Here is a 16,999-nt window from a genome sequence, read left to right as displayed (position 1 = left end):
ACAGTGTCTCATCAAACACTATATTCCTTAGTACTGAGGAGGGATAGTCTACCTTCCACACCTCCCCTCCCCAGTCATTACTGCTCTTCATGCATAAAAAATTGGAGCTATATCAGTGCTGGAGCCCTACAAGCCTTTTGTGGCATCATCTGTGAGAAGTCAAGTAGCTTTGAAAAAAACCCACACAACTTTTTTTATCCCTGATTTACAGTTTCCAAAATCCATTTGGCAGGAGAGAGAATAAACTCCTTGTAGGTTTAATTATCACCATGCAGTATCCCTGGAGCACAGGGCATCCCCTCTTCATATTCCTGTACTGCATGACCCAACAGCAAACTCTCTCGCAAACTGTCTGGAAGAAGAAGAGTCTGACTCTTGACTGTCTGAGAATGAGGAAAGCCTGCGGAGAAATTTGAGACAATTACATTTTCATAGATATACTGATATATAATAAATAACACATGCATTTAGGTCAGACAACTTGTTTTCGGTTGACCAATTATTTATCTGCTATGTTCTGCCTTAGTTGATTTCCATTAGGGAATCCTGTCAAGGGAGTCCTCAGTCCAGCCCAGGCATGCTGAGCTGAACTCTTCCATAAAAAAATGTCTGCATGTGGAACATCTAATTCACGTCTGTAAAAAAGGCCTGCTTTTCACATCTTGGTGAGGACAATCTGTTGTAGGAGATGAGGTGAGACCAGTTAGCCTTTGACAAAAAGGAAATCCCCTTTTTATTGCTGCCTTCTTAACTGGGTTAAGTTAATAACTTGAGGGGTGGAAAGTTCTTTTTCTATTAGCTCTCCATGTAAATAAACCCTGGTTTTGAAGATCTGGCATGCCTGAAATCCTGGGACACCCAGAGCTTTGTTAGCATTTTAGTTCCCTTCTGCAGGACACTAGATCATGTTTACATTTTCCACTCTTCCTGGCCCATTTATTTTTTAAGAAAACACAGTTGGGGTTTGCATCTGCTCATGTCTTTAAGTACATAAATCTACTAGACTTGTTTATACAAACCCTTCTGAAAGGGATGAGTGGCCAGGACAGAGGACGTGTTTTGTAAAACCATTTTGCCTTCTTCACTTTCTGCATCTGAGAAGTTGCGGCTTTTTGAAACCACAGAAGAGGTTGATTCAGGCTGGGTGAAAGCCTCCTGGGGCAGATGTCCCATCTGCCACTTAGAGACCTTTATGTCATGCCATGAGCTGTTTGCTGGCTTTCGGCATCTGCATGAATTGCACTCATCATTCCCACTACTAGGTCTTCATGGAAGGGTTACAGCAAATTAACTGGGTTTTTGGCCTGATTCTGCCTTCAGTCAGTGTTGACAATTTTCATTGTGCTCACTAGTTGGTGAGAACCTAGGCAAGGGGAAGGGCAGAAAATCTTTGGTAGGACACAGGTACAGAGATGGGCCCTGCTAGGGAGCCAGCCTGATCTTGATATACACTATCTCAGCACCTCCTCTAGAGGAGTAAAGCTGTTGTTCTTTTTGCCCTCCCCCTAAAAAGTCTCCTTTCTGGTCTGGAGAAAATATGGACGTATCAGCTTTTCCCTTGCTGTTGATGTTTTCTAGAGCTCTTTGGAGACAAAGCACTAAGCTGCCCATGGGCGTTTCATAGCCAGTGTCCATAGGCAGCAAGAGTAGGTAGGGATGTAACCATGGTTGCTCTCTGTTTCCTTAGAGTGCCGAGTGATGAAGGGGAGCCCTGCGACCGCCACAGGCAGCAAGTCATCTCCCACCCCTCAGAAGAGCTCAGCAAAGAGTCCAGCCCCCATGCGCCGGAGCAAGTCTCCAGCCGATTCAGGTAACCATCAAGATGGTGAGTGATTGTTTTCTGGTGTCTGAATATTAACTGTGCTCAAGAGAAAAACACACGCTTTGTGTCTTTGGGTACGCTGACCTTGGGTGTTTGCATATGAAACTTAAGCATTTTTTAAAAACATGAAGATGGTGCTAGCATAGAGGGGGACTTAATAAAACATTGGAGAGGAATCCTCTGGTTGGTTAAGTGCAGTTGTGGCTTTAGCTCATACCACTCACAGCCTCCTGCCCTGACAAAATTTTAAAAGAAGTTTCCATTTCACAGGCAGGAAATCAACGCCCACAGTGCTCCCATATGTTCCCTATAGACACAGACTGATTTAGAACAACCTCCTGTGCGATGCAAGTGTTAATTACTGTACAGGTCAGAAGTGTCCCCTTCTAATCATTATTTAAAGAAGACCAGTGACCTTGCAATCAGAGAACTGGTGATGGGTTTATCGACGTGATACTGAGACATTCAGTCAGTAATAGAAGAGAAGGAACAATGGGAATCCTGATTTGCTGCAGCAGCTTGCGGCATTTGAGATGCCTCCCTCCCTCTTCAGTAGCCGCTGGATCAGTGGTGTAGCACACCTGGAGAGCTGCAGAGCCTATAAATGAAAGGCTGGGCTGAATATCACACTTCTGCTAATTGATACTTTTTAGAGTCATGATGAAGAGGGTGGATCTCTAGGTGTGCCAACTGTCTGCCTCTTTTTTTTTTTCAAAAGAGAACCAGACATGGCCCTTCACTAAAACGGCCAAATCACCAAATAAGCACTTCAGGATTCCAGGAGAGCTTCATAGCTTAAATTCAAGTGACCCACAGTATTAACACACGTGATATAAAACAGAAATTGCTTTTCACCTTCACAGTAACACATTGCATATTGCATGGGAACACCACGTGACAGTTGACCATCAGTAGGTGTTGTATTACTGGATATAAAATTCTCCTGACAGTATTCAGAAAGATTTTCCCCAGGAAGCAGTTAATTTGTTTAGGGCCTCTTGATGTTCTTCAGCGACTTAAAGAGACAATGTGAAATTGGCTGGCACATGCCACAACCCTGTGATTTTAAAAAAGTGATTTCTCTGTAAGGTGACTGTATTCATAGAGTTTTGCTTCAAGATTCCAGTGTTGGCTGTTCTTAAACTCAGGGTTGCTATAATCTAAAAAGCTTTTACAATCCCAAATGCATGGTAAAGTTGCATCAATACACTGAAGGCATAATGGCAAATACGTTGTTGATTTAAAAAAACCCCAAACAACTCCCATTCAATGATCTGGGACTCAGCTCATGTATGAGTTGTGAAACAGCATTTAAACCTTCTCCATAAGCATCAGGTGCTAATTACCATCAGAACTAGACTTTATTGCATGAAGATATAGCCTGATGTGAAATGGCAACTATTGTGTTCCTGATTTTAAATGATTGAATGACTCACAGGAACAAAATGGTGAGTCATCTGATGAAGTTTAATGAACACAGTTAGCAGAGCCTTTCAGAAGGAGATTAAAATAACCAGAAATGCTGAACAATAGCCAGCTCCTGGAGTTTAGGCCAGTAATGAAGGGCAACTCAGGTTTCTTTAATCCATCTAGACAAGGGTCTTTCGTACTTCCCTGTGATTTAAATACAGAAAAAAATGGCAGCCTGTGCTGCTTAATGAGAATAAAAAATGACTGAACTCTCTCAGCACTGGAAAGGTAATCAAAGACCGTTGTTTTCTCAGGACTGAGAGGAAAAAAGAATACCATTTGTGTTCTTGTCCCCTGAATATGTGATAAAGAAAGTGGGTCTACACGTTACTTAAGAGTCAATATTTACATAAACAGTCAACAGGCTTAGCTGGATTTTGAAGTTATTGCATTAAAAAGGCAAGGGGAATGCTGAACGAAGCCTGGTTAATAAAAGATGATCTGACCCATTTTTTTTTCCAGCGTTCTCACCTATTTCATTTGTGAAGGGATTAAAAAGCAGTTTCATTTCAAGTATATTAAATACTTTTGCTATGTGTTTGATCTTCTACCCATTTGTACCTTCTGTCTTGGCTGTCTTTCACTCAGCTATGGTTGTCATATCAGAAGCGGGAGTTTCCTTGATTCTATGTTATTAATTTCCGTTCTTTTCAGTTCTTTTCCATATAGGTTTCTGTGTCATTTTTTCACCATAGTCTCTAAGGCCAGCATGACATATGTGGGCACTGATGTAAATGCAGATTCTGAAGTAAATCTCCATGCTGCTTGGGTGAAAGAAGTCTAAACCTTCCTCATTACAAGCACACCACAGTTACAGAAAAGGATGTTATTTTCTTCCATTTCTCATCCTAATTATTCCATTTCCTCGTTAAAGCATATGGGAAAATGGTACATCATTTATCAACAGCAAAAATGAGAATGCAGTGGATTTACGTGTGGACAGTGGGTCTGTGTGCATTGCCCACAGAGGCAGCTGAGGCTTAAAGCAGATTGCGCATGCCCAGCTGTGCCTCACTCCTTGGCAAGAGCTTCGATGCTGCCAGCAGATACTGGACAAAAGTAAAAAGTAGTAAGTCACTGTTATAGCACAGAGAGAGCAGAAAAAACTGCTTCAGCAGAGCTTGCTAGTGCTAATTCTGAGGATGTAATGTTGACAGCATGCAAATATTGCATCTGCTTTCTCTACCATTCACTGTAGGAACGCTTCTGATCATTATGTGTCGGCATAAATAAACTACTTCTCATTCAAAGCTGCGGAAATCCCTTGTGCCCAAGCAGCAGCTATCCTCCGCACCGGCTGGGCTATTCAGGGACTTGGGTTTTATTCCAGTCTCCTCCACTGACTCACTCGGTGGCTCTGAGTGCATGACTTTAGCTGTTCATGCCATCTTTCCCAATGGATGGTCCAAGCCAGTGATAACCAATCTGTAATCTACCCATGGAATCATGCACAGGAAAGAGCTTTGAGGCTCTTTAGTTGTGGCTTTTTGTGTACGCTGAAGGCATTTGGAGAGTAAGATTGCTAAAACCAAAGCTATTATCTCACAGATTGCCAGAGACAAAAGACATCTCCAGCTGCAATGTGTGCTCCAGACCTTCCAACAGAGGCAGGCTGTACTCTAGCAAGGCCACTCTCTATGCTCCAGTGGGTCAGAGACTGCTCCAGCGACTTGCACTGATGCATTCACTCTGCCACAGTAAACTGTCAGGTTATGCAGGTGAATGAATACAACTGTGTTAGCCATCGTCTTGGACCTTGTAGATCCCCATCTAAGCTGATTTGTCAGCCTGTAGGCTTTCTATGTAGGGATCTGCCTTCTGTACCAGGTCATCTCCATTCATCCCTTTGCTCCTTCTGGTTTTGGCTATGGATTTAGTCATCTAATTCTCAATGAGAAACCTAGATCCAGGTATAACTAGTTTTCTGGGAGAGCCATACAGAGATTGTACTGCTGGCTGGAGTCCAGTTTCCCCTGATGGCACCCAAAGCTTTGTCCCTGACCGTGGTCTCTGGGGCCACCTCTGAGTCAGAACAACAGCAGAATACAGAAGGAAATGTATGTAGCAAGTCTGTAAATCTAGCACTGAAAAGGAAGCAGCTTCTAAGCCATTTAATTGCTCTTATCACCAGCGAGATGTGAACTGTAAAGTATTCTTTGACTGTCTTGTTACAGCAGTCCTGGCAGTAAGCCACCAAAGTAAGTGGTCAGCTCCCATTGCAAAATAACAAGGATTAATGTGGAGCAACAAAAACCACATAAACAAAATATTTCGTTTAAAAAAGTCCAGACAAAAGGCCTTGCACAGAAGTGCAACCGCACAGAGTGCCAGCGCCCAGCTGCAGTGATTCGAGTTCACTGGTTGAATCGCTACCTTCTGCCGGAGGTAATTTGCCTCCTGCCTAGATGTGTCATGGCCTCACTGCGAAAAGCTTAATTCCCCCTAGGCAGCCAGAGCCCTTCAGCTCCAAGGATATTCAAAAAATCAGGTAGCTAATCCACAGAAACATGTTAAGCACTGTTTTCTTGGCACGGTACTTTTACCTCTTTATTTACCATGCAGTCATTTAAATGAGTGAATGAATGAAAATGAAATGGATGACTGAAGAATGAAGAAGTGTCTTGCTATAAGCAGATGGTAACAGACCACAGTCCTTATACTCCCAAGGGGAATCCTTTCTTCCTTCTCTCATTAACCCCCAACCCATATATATATCTATACCTTCTCAGCAATGCCAGTGTATTTCTGTTTTGATCCAGCTGTTCCTCCAGACACCGTGCTGATCATTCCATCATGGGGTTCTTTTCCCCTCTTGGTTCGGTTTGACTAGAAGGCCCTAGCTCCTTGGCCAGCAGTTCCCACTGGGCTTCCAGTTTATCCTTTAGTTTCCCATCTCTTCGGTGCTGGAGCTGTGATGAAATCTTTCATCCATATCCTCCACCTAACTCCTCCAACATGTTGCTTCCAGCAAGGTGCGGTTAGCAAAATACAACAGGATTATTACTTCTCCCTCTACAAGAATGTACCCAAATGCCTTTCTCTGTCTCTCAAATGTCATCCAGTAGACCTGAACTAGTTTCTCATACATCAGGTGTGAACTGAGACTGGAGGGGATTGGTGTCTCTGTCTGGCCTTAGTTGAGCTTGGGTTGTGGTGGTTTAGTTGGACTGAACATGCAAAGAAAGACGTAGGAAACTAGAGAAAATCCAGAAGAAATTTCCCAGGGTTCAGAAACTGCTTTGTGAGGAAAGGTTGAAGGAAATGGACTGGTTTAGCTTAGAAAAAAGGAAGGTTGAGAAGAGACAATTTAACACCCTTCAAATGCATTTGAAGTATTAAAAGCAGGCTAAGGATCAATTTTCCTGTGTGCCTATCAGGGATAGGACAGGACGTTGGTCTAATCTTTAATAAGGGATATATAGATCAGATATTAGGAACACTTCTCCATTACAAGCATCTTAATCACTGGAGCAGGTCTCCTGGGGAGCCTGCGAGTCCCTGTCAGATTTGGTGCTTTTAAAAAATAAGATCTCTATTGGGGATGACCCCAATATATTTGATCCCAATTTAGAGCAGAGAACTGGAGTTACAAAACTTTATTTACTATTAATAAATATTATTATTTCTAGCCTCTATTTTTCTTTCTATGAAGTCAGCTTTGCTGAATGACATAGCTTAGAGAAAGAAAATCCAGACTAAACTGCAACCTGCAGTGTACCATCCAATTCCTTCTCCTAACATGGCAGAGGAAAACTGGGCGTAAGGAGTAAGTCTCTGTGCTGCCACTATGGTCCATGAGATTTAAATGGGATAGGGTCACCATGAAGTTTGGCAAAATTTCTTTAACAGACCTCTCCAATACGAAGTCAAACGAAACAAAAGACAGAGCTAAATCTCAGAGGAGAAATACAGGGGAGAAAATAATGATGTCATTTGCCATTACTTCTTTGTTTTAAAAATTATGAGTTTACCTTACAGTAACTCACATAACAAACAAGGGTTCAGTTGTATAAATACATGTGCTGTGATAGGAAAGTTTATGGTTTTTAAAGCAAGCATGATCTTAGTCCTTTGCAGCACAGAGCCACAGGTACCCAAGCTGAAATCTGAAAATGCCTTTCCCCAGCTTTGCCTTGATTTGGCTCAGGGAGCCTATGAACAGGGCTCTGAGGCACTGCTGCAGGACTTTAATACCTCAGTTCTCTAATGGAAGGGCTTGGGTTAGGGACAAAAGCATATTCACAAGGCAGCAGCAATTAGCAAAACAGATAGAGAACGTCAGTCTGTCCTGACTGCAGATCTGGCTCCCCAGGGTCATTATATATGAATGTGTTAAAAAGGCAGCAGATGTCTTTTGGATTGTGCACAAGATAGAGCAGCTTGTTATCCCGCTTGTGCTAACGTACGTTCTGCTAGCTGACAGTCCACAGTACGCATCCAGCAGAGAGATCACCCTCACAAAACGTGATGAGAAAAGGGTGCCAACACTGCACAATTGAGTGCTGGGAAGTTAGGAGGTGCCCAAGCAAAGGATGCCAGTGCAATCCGAATTCTTCCATTCCTAAATAAACACTACAATGGAGTCTTTATTATTCCCACAGGCTCCTCTGTCCCTGAGGGCAGGATGGCTTGTGCTCACTAAATGAGCTGCTATTTCTATATTTGCTTTATGCTGTCCTCGTTCTGGTTGTTGCCTCTATTTTCTTGGTGACACTTCAAAACCTGACCTGGAGACAAAACTATCCATGTATTTCATGGTTCTTTCTCTCTTGTGATGATGTATGAGCATATGCTCCTCAAACTAGGAACTCATCTGCAGAACCCTGGGAACCCCAATGGAGCAAGGAGTATTAGTCTTATTTTACAAATTGATTGAAAAAGAAATATCTCCATGCATTTCGAGCACTCACTGAGATCCTTGGGCCCTGCTTTTTCCAGTTCTGTTCATTGACAGAAATACAAGTTCAAAAGATGGACCTCACTAACCTCATTTACAGTGCTTATCACTGCTAGAAATTCAGATCCAGAGTCCCAGTCATCCGAGCAAACCTGAGCAATGCTCAAGGAACAGTTGCATATGAGAAGTCTGGCTAAAATGTCTGTGGGAGAAGCAGGCGAAGAACTCAGTTTACCTGGATCTCTCATAGCCATTTCAAACATGACATTATGCTATATTCGCCATCGTCCCTCTCATTCGCTGGGCAAGCCTGATTTCCCTCCTGAGTACAAATTGTCTTGTGCGCTGAAGGAGGTAAGGATCCTATGAAATGAGGTAGTGCACACGTTCAAGCAGTTAAAGGCTGTGTCATATGCACAAAGGGGCTTTATGGTAAATTGAGGTTGCAAAGCAAATGCAATGACATAAATAAGACATAATACATGAACAATAACGCGGTGGAAAAAAAACCAAATGAATTAAAATGAAAGGTGGTTATAAAGAATGGTTTCCAATAGCTGAGCTTATGTGACACCCTTAGCTGCCATAAGTCATCGGCAGATTTTAGTGGAGCAGCACTGTTATACACCACCTGGGACCTGCTCTTCGCCTCTTGTTATTTTCTTGCATTTCAGTTCAAAAGAAGTGCATGCAAGTTTGATTATGAACACTATTCTTCATTACCAGACACAAAGAAAATTAAACCGGGCTTCTTAATTGTTGCTCCTGCTGCAAAACTCTTTGTGAGTATTTGTAATGATATACATCCGTCTCACTGGATTTCTGATTTGGATATCACATCTGTTTTTCCATTGGTGCTCATAAAATATTAACATCCCTGCTGTAGCACTTAAAAGTCACATTGTATTAGGGAATTTATGTCCTTCCCTGCAGCAATTACATCTGTTTGCTGCACGCTGACTGTTAGCCGGTCTTCCAGTCTTCATGGGAAGGAAAATTTGGGTTCTTTGTAGAGTTCCAAGTGGCATTCTTCATCTTAGGAAGGATTACTTTCAGCCTCAGGATCAGTGACAACTGGAAATACAGAAAGAAAGGGCATTTTAGAAATTAGAGATGGATTCTAGTTAATACAGATGATATTCTTACTCTTGTACCCCACATTTTCTTTAGTTAGAAAACCCAAAGTCACTGGGTAAAAAAAAAACATAAAAGAGATACGAGTTCTTTTTTTCTGAATTGCCTTCATTATATGGCTTATAGTTAGTGAACTCTACTTTTTTCCCCCCAAACCTCGAGGGTAGCTCACTTTGTAGAATTGGAGCAAAGTGAAAAATGGCATGTCGCAGCGCTGGGACCGGCGTCTAACGCTTTCTGTGTTTCCATAACTAGTTTTTTCCCCCCACCAATAAAGAATGGTCTGAGTGGAATGGGGAGGTGAAGGGTCACTCTGCTCCCCAATTATCTATAAATCATTATTTTTACCACCTTTTAAGAAATATCTATTTTCTCAGTGAGGAAAAAAGCTATCTGTGATGAAAAGCCTCCTCTTCCCAGTGGTGCCTGCTGCACAGAGATGATGGATATGAAGAGAGAGGGCCCACATCGCCATGAATCTGTTGAGCCTGAGCTTTAATGTGCCGGCAGCTCCTCCTTTGTCCTGTGGCTTAGAGCACATGGTTCTTTACACTTACTTGAATTCACACGCGTGACCTCTACATTTGGCCGGTGATACTGTGAACCTCATCTGCCCCCCTCTTTCTCAGAAGAAGATAAGAGAGAACAGGGATGAGGCTGTCTTAGGCGTTAAAGCAAGAGCTGTGCTGGTTTTGCTCTTAAAAACACAACACTTGCACGCCTTCTTACTGTATGATACTTTATATGCTTCTTAGGTCTCCTCCAGACACTCAACTACTTGCTTAATTTTAAGTAATTGATTTGCATATTCACCTATTACAATTGAAAGCAGAAGTCCCATACGCCAAAATCATCCATCCTCCTGTGCGCGTGCCTTTACAGTTAGAGTAATGGTGTACAGAGGCCTTGGGCACTTCAAGAGCAGGACAACAAGCCTGGATCTTTATACGCTTGTCTTTGTGTGAAACATCAACACAATTAAAAATGCTTTCTTTAACAGGGCTAGGGATTTGTATAGTTAACCGGAGGGCTGGCAGCACTATTGCCGTGTAAGGAAATGACAATCACAATATTTGGGGTTTAGTTTTGTGGCTTGTGCTGAATATGTTAACATCTGGAGTAGGTTTTGGAAATGTCACTTTCTGTAGACTTGACTGGGATATGTAGTTTAACGCTCCTAAGGCCTCCAGCTTGCTGCTGCTTGGATTGCAAAAAGAAAAGGCCAGAAAAGATAATATACTTGGACACAGCCAGCATGAGTTTGAATTTCCTTCCCTCAAGTAATCCTGCTTGTGCTGATGGAGCTATGGGTGTACAACCCCTGGTAACGAGAGGGTCTGTTGATACACAGCCTATGAATGACCAAGTTCACTATGCGTAAGTATGTCCTTATGAAGTACATTCTGTGACACCTGGCAATTACCAAAGCCATTGGCTCATTTCAAAGAACATCAGTGGTAGGAATAAATGAATTTATCCTTATTGCATTTTGTTTCCCTTATTTTTTCTGCATAATACGTTACTTCCTTTGATTCCTTTTTAGTCCGATACATGCGTAATAGGTTGCCCTGACATAGACCTGGGGCCCTTCACTTTAACTAAAAGCCAGGTCTGTGAAGGCCTCAATATACAACCCTTCCTAAAGCCCTTTCGTTTCAATGAATTGTATTTTTTAAAACAGAGAATAACTATGTTTTCTTCAAAGCAACATGAACAAAGCAACACAGGAGGCCAGATTTTTATCTTTGCCAGGGGATCTTTCTCTTGATGTGATTCTCCTGCTCCTCTCTCCAATGGACCATGTCCACTTCTCTGCAAGATGGTGCAGGCAGTGGCAGAGCAGCAGAGCCAGCTCTGGCCTCTCCCCCGAGAGGCTAACAGGGACATGCCACCCCGTGCTTGCACCAGGGCTTCAGGAGGGCTCTTATGGTCATTTAATCCCATCCACAGCTCACTACATCCAGGACATTCCGGGCAGCTGTTTGTCTAATTTGTAATGTGTATATTTGACGTCTAACATTTCTTGTGTAGGATCCAGGAGATCTGCAGCCTCTGGTTTCCACTCAAGCCCTTAAAGGCCATGTGGTTTCAATTGTGTTAAACCATTTGAGAACATAGAAATTCTCTTTCTGTTTTTCTGGTGATGTATCTCTTGGATCAATTTGGTGAATATTTGTAGTGTAAAATATTGTTCCTTAAATATATTTTGTATTTCACTGTATTTTGCAGTCTATTATCCTGAGCAGCTGAAAGCCTGAAGTTGAGTGAACAGCCATGCTGTTAGCTTGGGTTTTTTTCTCCTGCCTAACATGAATTAACTATAGCATTTCTGTGTTAGTTTGGATATCTTCCATCTTCCCAAAGGAGAAATATCTTCCTCTTGCTTGTCTGATTGCTAGCTTCTGTCTTGTCTTCTGACAGCAAATGGGACCTCAAGCAGTCAGCTGTCTACACCCAAATCAAAGCAGTCCCCGATCTCCACACCTACCAGCCCAGGGAGCCTCCGTAAGCACAAGGTATTACGTTTCTTATACCTTACTACATCTGTTTCTTCCTTAGTCTACTCCAATTTGTACGACATTTAAGTCATGGCCATATTCTCTGGAAGCACAACTTGTATGTTGAAACAGTGGAGAATTTGGCCCATTACCTAAAAGGGTTGTCACTTTGGGCTCTACCAAGATGGTGAGCAACAAATTGTTGGTCTGTTTCTTCCACTGGAGTTACTAAAGTGTGCTGGAGATCATCCATATGGATCAGAAGAGGTAACTTAACCCTGAGCTTGTACTACTATTTGAAAAAGCTCCCAAGTTATTGATGGATATGATCTTCATGTAAATCCTCCTCTCTTGAAAAGCCTTAAGTGTTGGCAAATCTGGTCCATTAAACAGCAGGAGAAATGCAAATGTTACTGAAGCTCTAAGACATCACTTTAATGATGCTTCTCAAGGATTTTTTTTTTTTTAATTATTTAAGGCCATGCTCTGTTTTACAGGAAAGAAGTGATTTTTTTTACAGCTGATGTAGTAATTGTGTTCTGGTGCAGTAGCTGTTTTTCCTGGTAACAAACAGGGTGTCTAACAGATAGCACAGCATCCTAGTAGAGATCAGTAAACCTGTGCTGGCTCATAGATAATTCATGTATTGATTTATTTAAAAGGTATAGCAGCAGTCACAGCTTTTTATGTTCCTGTTTATTCAGTACCATTCTGCGCTGAATCCAGATTACGATTTCCATGGGCTTTCTCATTTCTGGAATAGCCACAGCGTTGCTTCCAACAGTCTTTACTTGATACAGAAATTGGAACTTGGACATAATTTTAAGTGTGACAGGAGGTCAGTGGGATTTCTCTTTAGTAATCAGAATGTACCCCTCAGCCTGCATATGACTTTGAAAGCAGGGACTTGAAATTCTGGAAGAGTAATTAAAAAAATTCTGATAGTGGTTTTGCAGTTGGCCAGCCAGCCACATGTAATCTCCTGTGGTCTAGATTGCACGGGCTGAACTAATTTTGTTTGAGGATTATGTTTTTTCTCAAAGTGAGGAACGGTGGCTGGAGCTGGATTACAGTTGTTATGGTGGTGGAACAAAGCACAGAGAAGTCAGTGGGAAGAATCCCCAAAAGACCAACGGGCTTTGGGTTACACCTCTAACATGTAAGATTTTGGATCGCAGACCTTTGGACATGGGGTTGAATGGTACTGGGGGAGCCTGGGGTGGGCTTTTGGCTTCTCAAAAATCAAATCTTTAAAATATTCCCTACATATGGAGAGGCTGTGGTTACTCAGCTTTATTTTACTTTCTTTAACAAAGGCATAGCTGAATCTAAATGAAATCTATGTTTTCCTCAGGACTTCACTTGGTATCAGCTGCTCAGTCTAAGTCTGAGGAAACGCAACACTTTTAACACTAATGGGCCCAGATTTATTATTAATTTGTAACTGAGAACAGGATCTGGCCCATAGTCTGAATTCAACAATTGCTTGTGTGTATTTCAGCAAAAGTGATGCTGTAAACTGCATCCTTTGCTTCAGCCATCAAGGACCTAAGATACTTTCCAAACTCTGTCTCATTTAGGACTTTGGAGATGAGTACTTGCTTCCTGGTAAAGACAAGTAAAACCCACCTTCTTTCATGTTTTACGCATGTTTTCAGCTGCCTGATTTATGACCTTCCCAGTGAAGCCCCTAGAACATTTGTAATAGATAGCAACTGCTGAGGGCAAAGCCAATCCATCTACAAGCTTCTCCACTAACTTAAGCCAATCAGCAAATATGAATGTAGCGGGTTAGGTTACTGGAATATTCATGCATCATTGTCTTCCTCCCAGGAGCAATTTCCTGCTTATTATGAAACCACTTTTCTTTTTTTTCCCTAAAACTCAAATGATAAATGCGTAGGTTGAGTTCACCACAAAGTCATATTCTACCTCTTCTTATATCAAGACTGTTGTGAATTTCCTTTCTGTGTATTTGGGCTTTTCCTCATTTTGCTCACAGTTATTACCTGTGTGGGTGTCAGAATTCAAAAAGGTCCAAGGAGAGCTTTCGCCCTTGAGCAGGTTTGTGTACCATGCAGAACTTTAAGGAAGTGGAATAAGATGGTTACCCCAGGAAGGGACCCTAGAAAAGCTTTACATTCAGCATTTGATAAACTTGGCATTGTTTTCTTATCCCTTCTAATTGATCAGAAATTACTTAAAATTAAGACTAAGTTGTGGAACGTGTGATTTTCCTAGGGATTTCCCCTAAAGGTAGCTGTCAAATCAAGGTAAGACCCTTTATTGTGGACTTAGGTTCAAAGAGACCTGTTTAAGGGAAGGTCATGCTCTTTCATGCATGTACTATAAGGGACACATTGATCCAGAAGCGATAAAAAAATACATTGCAAACTTATCACTGAACAGTCATCCTTCTGGTACCAAGGATTCTCTTGCTCCACTGTGCAAGTAACCCACCTTGATTTTAGCCTTGAACTACCTGGACAACTGGTCAGTCCATCCAGTAACCAGTACACGAGTCTTCCACCCTGTCCCTACGAACTGCACAGAACTGGACCACTCGACTGGTTCCTTACGCATAACCAAAGGTGGAAACTGATTGTGTGAGTTAACATTTTCTTCTTTCTTCCTACAGGACTTGTATCTGCCTCTGTCTTTGGATGACTCTGATTCCCTTGGAGATTCCATGTAAAGCGACACGAAGCTAAATGTCCATACTGCAAGCTATGTTTAAGATACAGTAGAGTACTTCTGCCAAAATAAGCAGATAGGTGACTGGTGCTTTCAAATCAGACAAAGGACACACAGTTGTATGTCATTTTTTTTCTGTGATTTATCCTGTGCCACAAATCAACACCTACCAGTCTATAGAGATAGAGGGATACCATTCTTCCAAGTTATAGGGATGCAAAATGGACATTGCAAGCAATTTGGGGCCAAGATGCCAATGATCCTGTGCATTTCCCATTTTCTTCTATTACTTCTTCTTCTGCTGCGACTATGTAATTTTCCTAGTGATAGTAAAGTAGCTCCCCCTGGAAGTGTGCAAATGGATCACTTGCTGACCAATTTGCAAGCTCAAGTAGAGCAAATAATATTCTCCACCTGTCCAAACTGCCAGCGTTTGCCAGCTCACCTGCTCCTCATTTGCAGCCCTGATTTTAGCACCTCCACCCTAACCAGTATTGGTTTTATTATTGGAGGGCAGGAAGGGAAATGTCTTACTAGTTTGATGCTTAATGTGCCAGCAGAAGCGTGGATGAGGTTGGGAATGACTGCATAAGATGCTAAGTGAGGTTAGTACAACAGTGATTCAAATATTGGGATTTATTTTTTTTTTTTAATGATTAAGCAAAAAAAAAAATGTAAGTCAGCTGAGTTATCTGGAGTGGAACACCTTTCACATATGACCCAAAGATACTGCTAGCTGGTAACAAATTTTTATACCTACCCTATGGTATCTCTCTATCTCTGTTTGTAACAGTAATGCCTTGTGAACAGCCAACACTGAAAACACTGTGAAAATCTGTTTTCAGGTTTGACACCCTATAGGTCACTTTTTATAGCAAAAAAATCAATACACTTTTTATAAAGGAAAACCTTGTATCTGTGTTTTGGGAGTAAGGATTCAAGCTCCTCCTTTTTTATAAAAGCTGGTGATTTTCTTTTGTTTAAAAAACACGTTCAGAAAAATGTACAAAAAAAACCAACCAACGACTGCAGAACAGTAATAACTCAGTTTGAAAATCCTGTCATCACTGCCAAAACAGACACATGTAGAGAAAAAAAGGTCAATTCAAAATATTGAATGTTTTGATAGTTTTTTGTAATGTTTAAGACTACGTATTTGGTTTTTTACACTTCAGTATTCCTAACTATGGCCAGATTCTCTACTTATATAACAAATGGAATTTTGTGGTGTTCAAAAACACGTATTTTCAGAAACTCTTCTATCTGACAAAACCAATCTCACTGTATTTAGAGAAACCTTTTGCTTTTATCAATCAGTAATGACTCCTACGGAATGCAAAGTTCATCTTATTCGCGCAGGGCTGGGGGTTGTTTTTACTACGCCGACGCTTTGTCATAGGCTAGCTGGCATTGCCTCCCTTTCTCATGGAATAAGCTTTCAATGAAACTGATTCTTACGGAACTTTACCTAAATGAGATCCGTGCGATCCAATTCTATCTTTGTTGCTCTATTTGCCTTTGTTTCAACATATACACCTATTCTCTTGCAACCCCTTGTGATTAGAATGAATTAGAACGTTGTGCTGTTTGATGCTACATGAATGCTGGGTTGTTCCCAAAGCCACTCCACATTTTGTTTGCTTGCATTGCTGGTATGAAACAACCTGTGCAGGCTGCATCTTTCGAGGTTCACGTGATGATACATATAATGCAACTTAAAAAAGAGATTTATCTGAGAGAGGCCAGGATTGGGAATTATCAAGGGGTTGGAGTTATCATGTGCCAAATTTGCACCCAGTAGTCTTAGTGCATGATCATTTACACCCAGAGTTTTGCACAAGAAATCATTTGTTGCCACAGATAACTTCATTTAATTGAATAACTCTCTGACTACGCAACTGCTAAACGATCGTTTCGCCTATTGTATATAGAATCCTGGTTTCAGTTCAAAGGCTAAGGGCTCGTGTGTGAGGTTTGTAGTGAAAGGATGGGAGCAAAAAAGGTTGGTAGGACAAAGCATAGGTGCAGTAGTTAGGACACCTTAATTCAGCCCTTGGCATTGCTAAATTTAGTGTCTGAATGGGAGCAGGTCTCTTAGTAACCCTGTGCCTCAATCTGTCTGTCTGTCCCTACAGGGACAATACTGTTCTACCTCACTGGGGGTTGTGAGGCCAAATGTTGGTTAACATTTGTAAAGTGCTTTCAGATCCTCTAACAGAAGGTGCTGAAGTATTCTGGGTGCAGATTTGGTTATGGGTGCTAATTTTTGGCTGTCTAATTCTGTGGGTGCTACTGTAGACACTGGTCATGAGAAAATATGACTTTTTAAGCATAAGGATGTCAAAGGCCGTGGTTATGCTAACTATTATTCATCAGAGCTTTTGTCTCATAAAAGCTTAAGTGGGACAGATAATTGGACGTGCTTTTACCCTCTCCTCTGCTATGTTGGTGGAAATCTCAAGAGTCCCTCCCCAAGGCTCTGCC

General features: G+C 41.7%; 1 protein-coding gene across 2 annotated transcripts in view; it reads left to right on the top strand.

The window, feature by feature from the left end:
* The window catches only part of DCX (doublecortin), a 72,064-nt gene extending 57,548 nt beyond the window's left edge, over window positions 1–14,516 (top strand). Inside the window, exons 4-6 of one of the 2 annotated variants that reach the window (XM_035889071.1) lie at window positions 1,688–1,810; window positions 11,745–11,839; window positions 14,460–14,516. In XM_035889071.1, coding sequence (XP_035744964.1) covers window positions 1,688–1,810; window positions 11,745–11,839; window positions 14,460–14,516 — 275 coding nt within the window. Of the gene's footprint in view, window positions 1–1,687; window positions 1,826–11,744; window positions 11,840–14,459 lie in introns of both variants that reach the window. The other variant, XM_035889070.1, reaches the window with a different exon arrangement.
* Window positions 14,517–16,999: the final 2,483 nt, after the last annotated feature.

This window comes from Egretta garzetta, unplaced genomic scaffold (assembly GCF_000687185.1).
Source record: "Egretta garzetta isolate BGI_Z169 unplaced genomic scaffold, ASM68718v1 scaffold412, whole genome shotgun sequence".
Classification (NCBI taxonomy): domain Eukaryota; kingdom Metazoa; phylum Chordata; class Aves; order Pelecaniformes; family Ardeidae; genus Egretta; species Egretta garzetta.
This window is presented reverse-complemented; position numbering and strand designations above follow the sequence as displayed.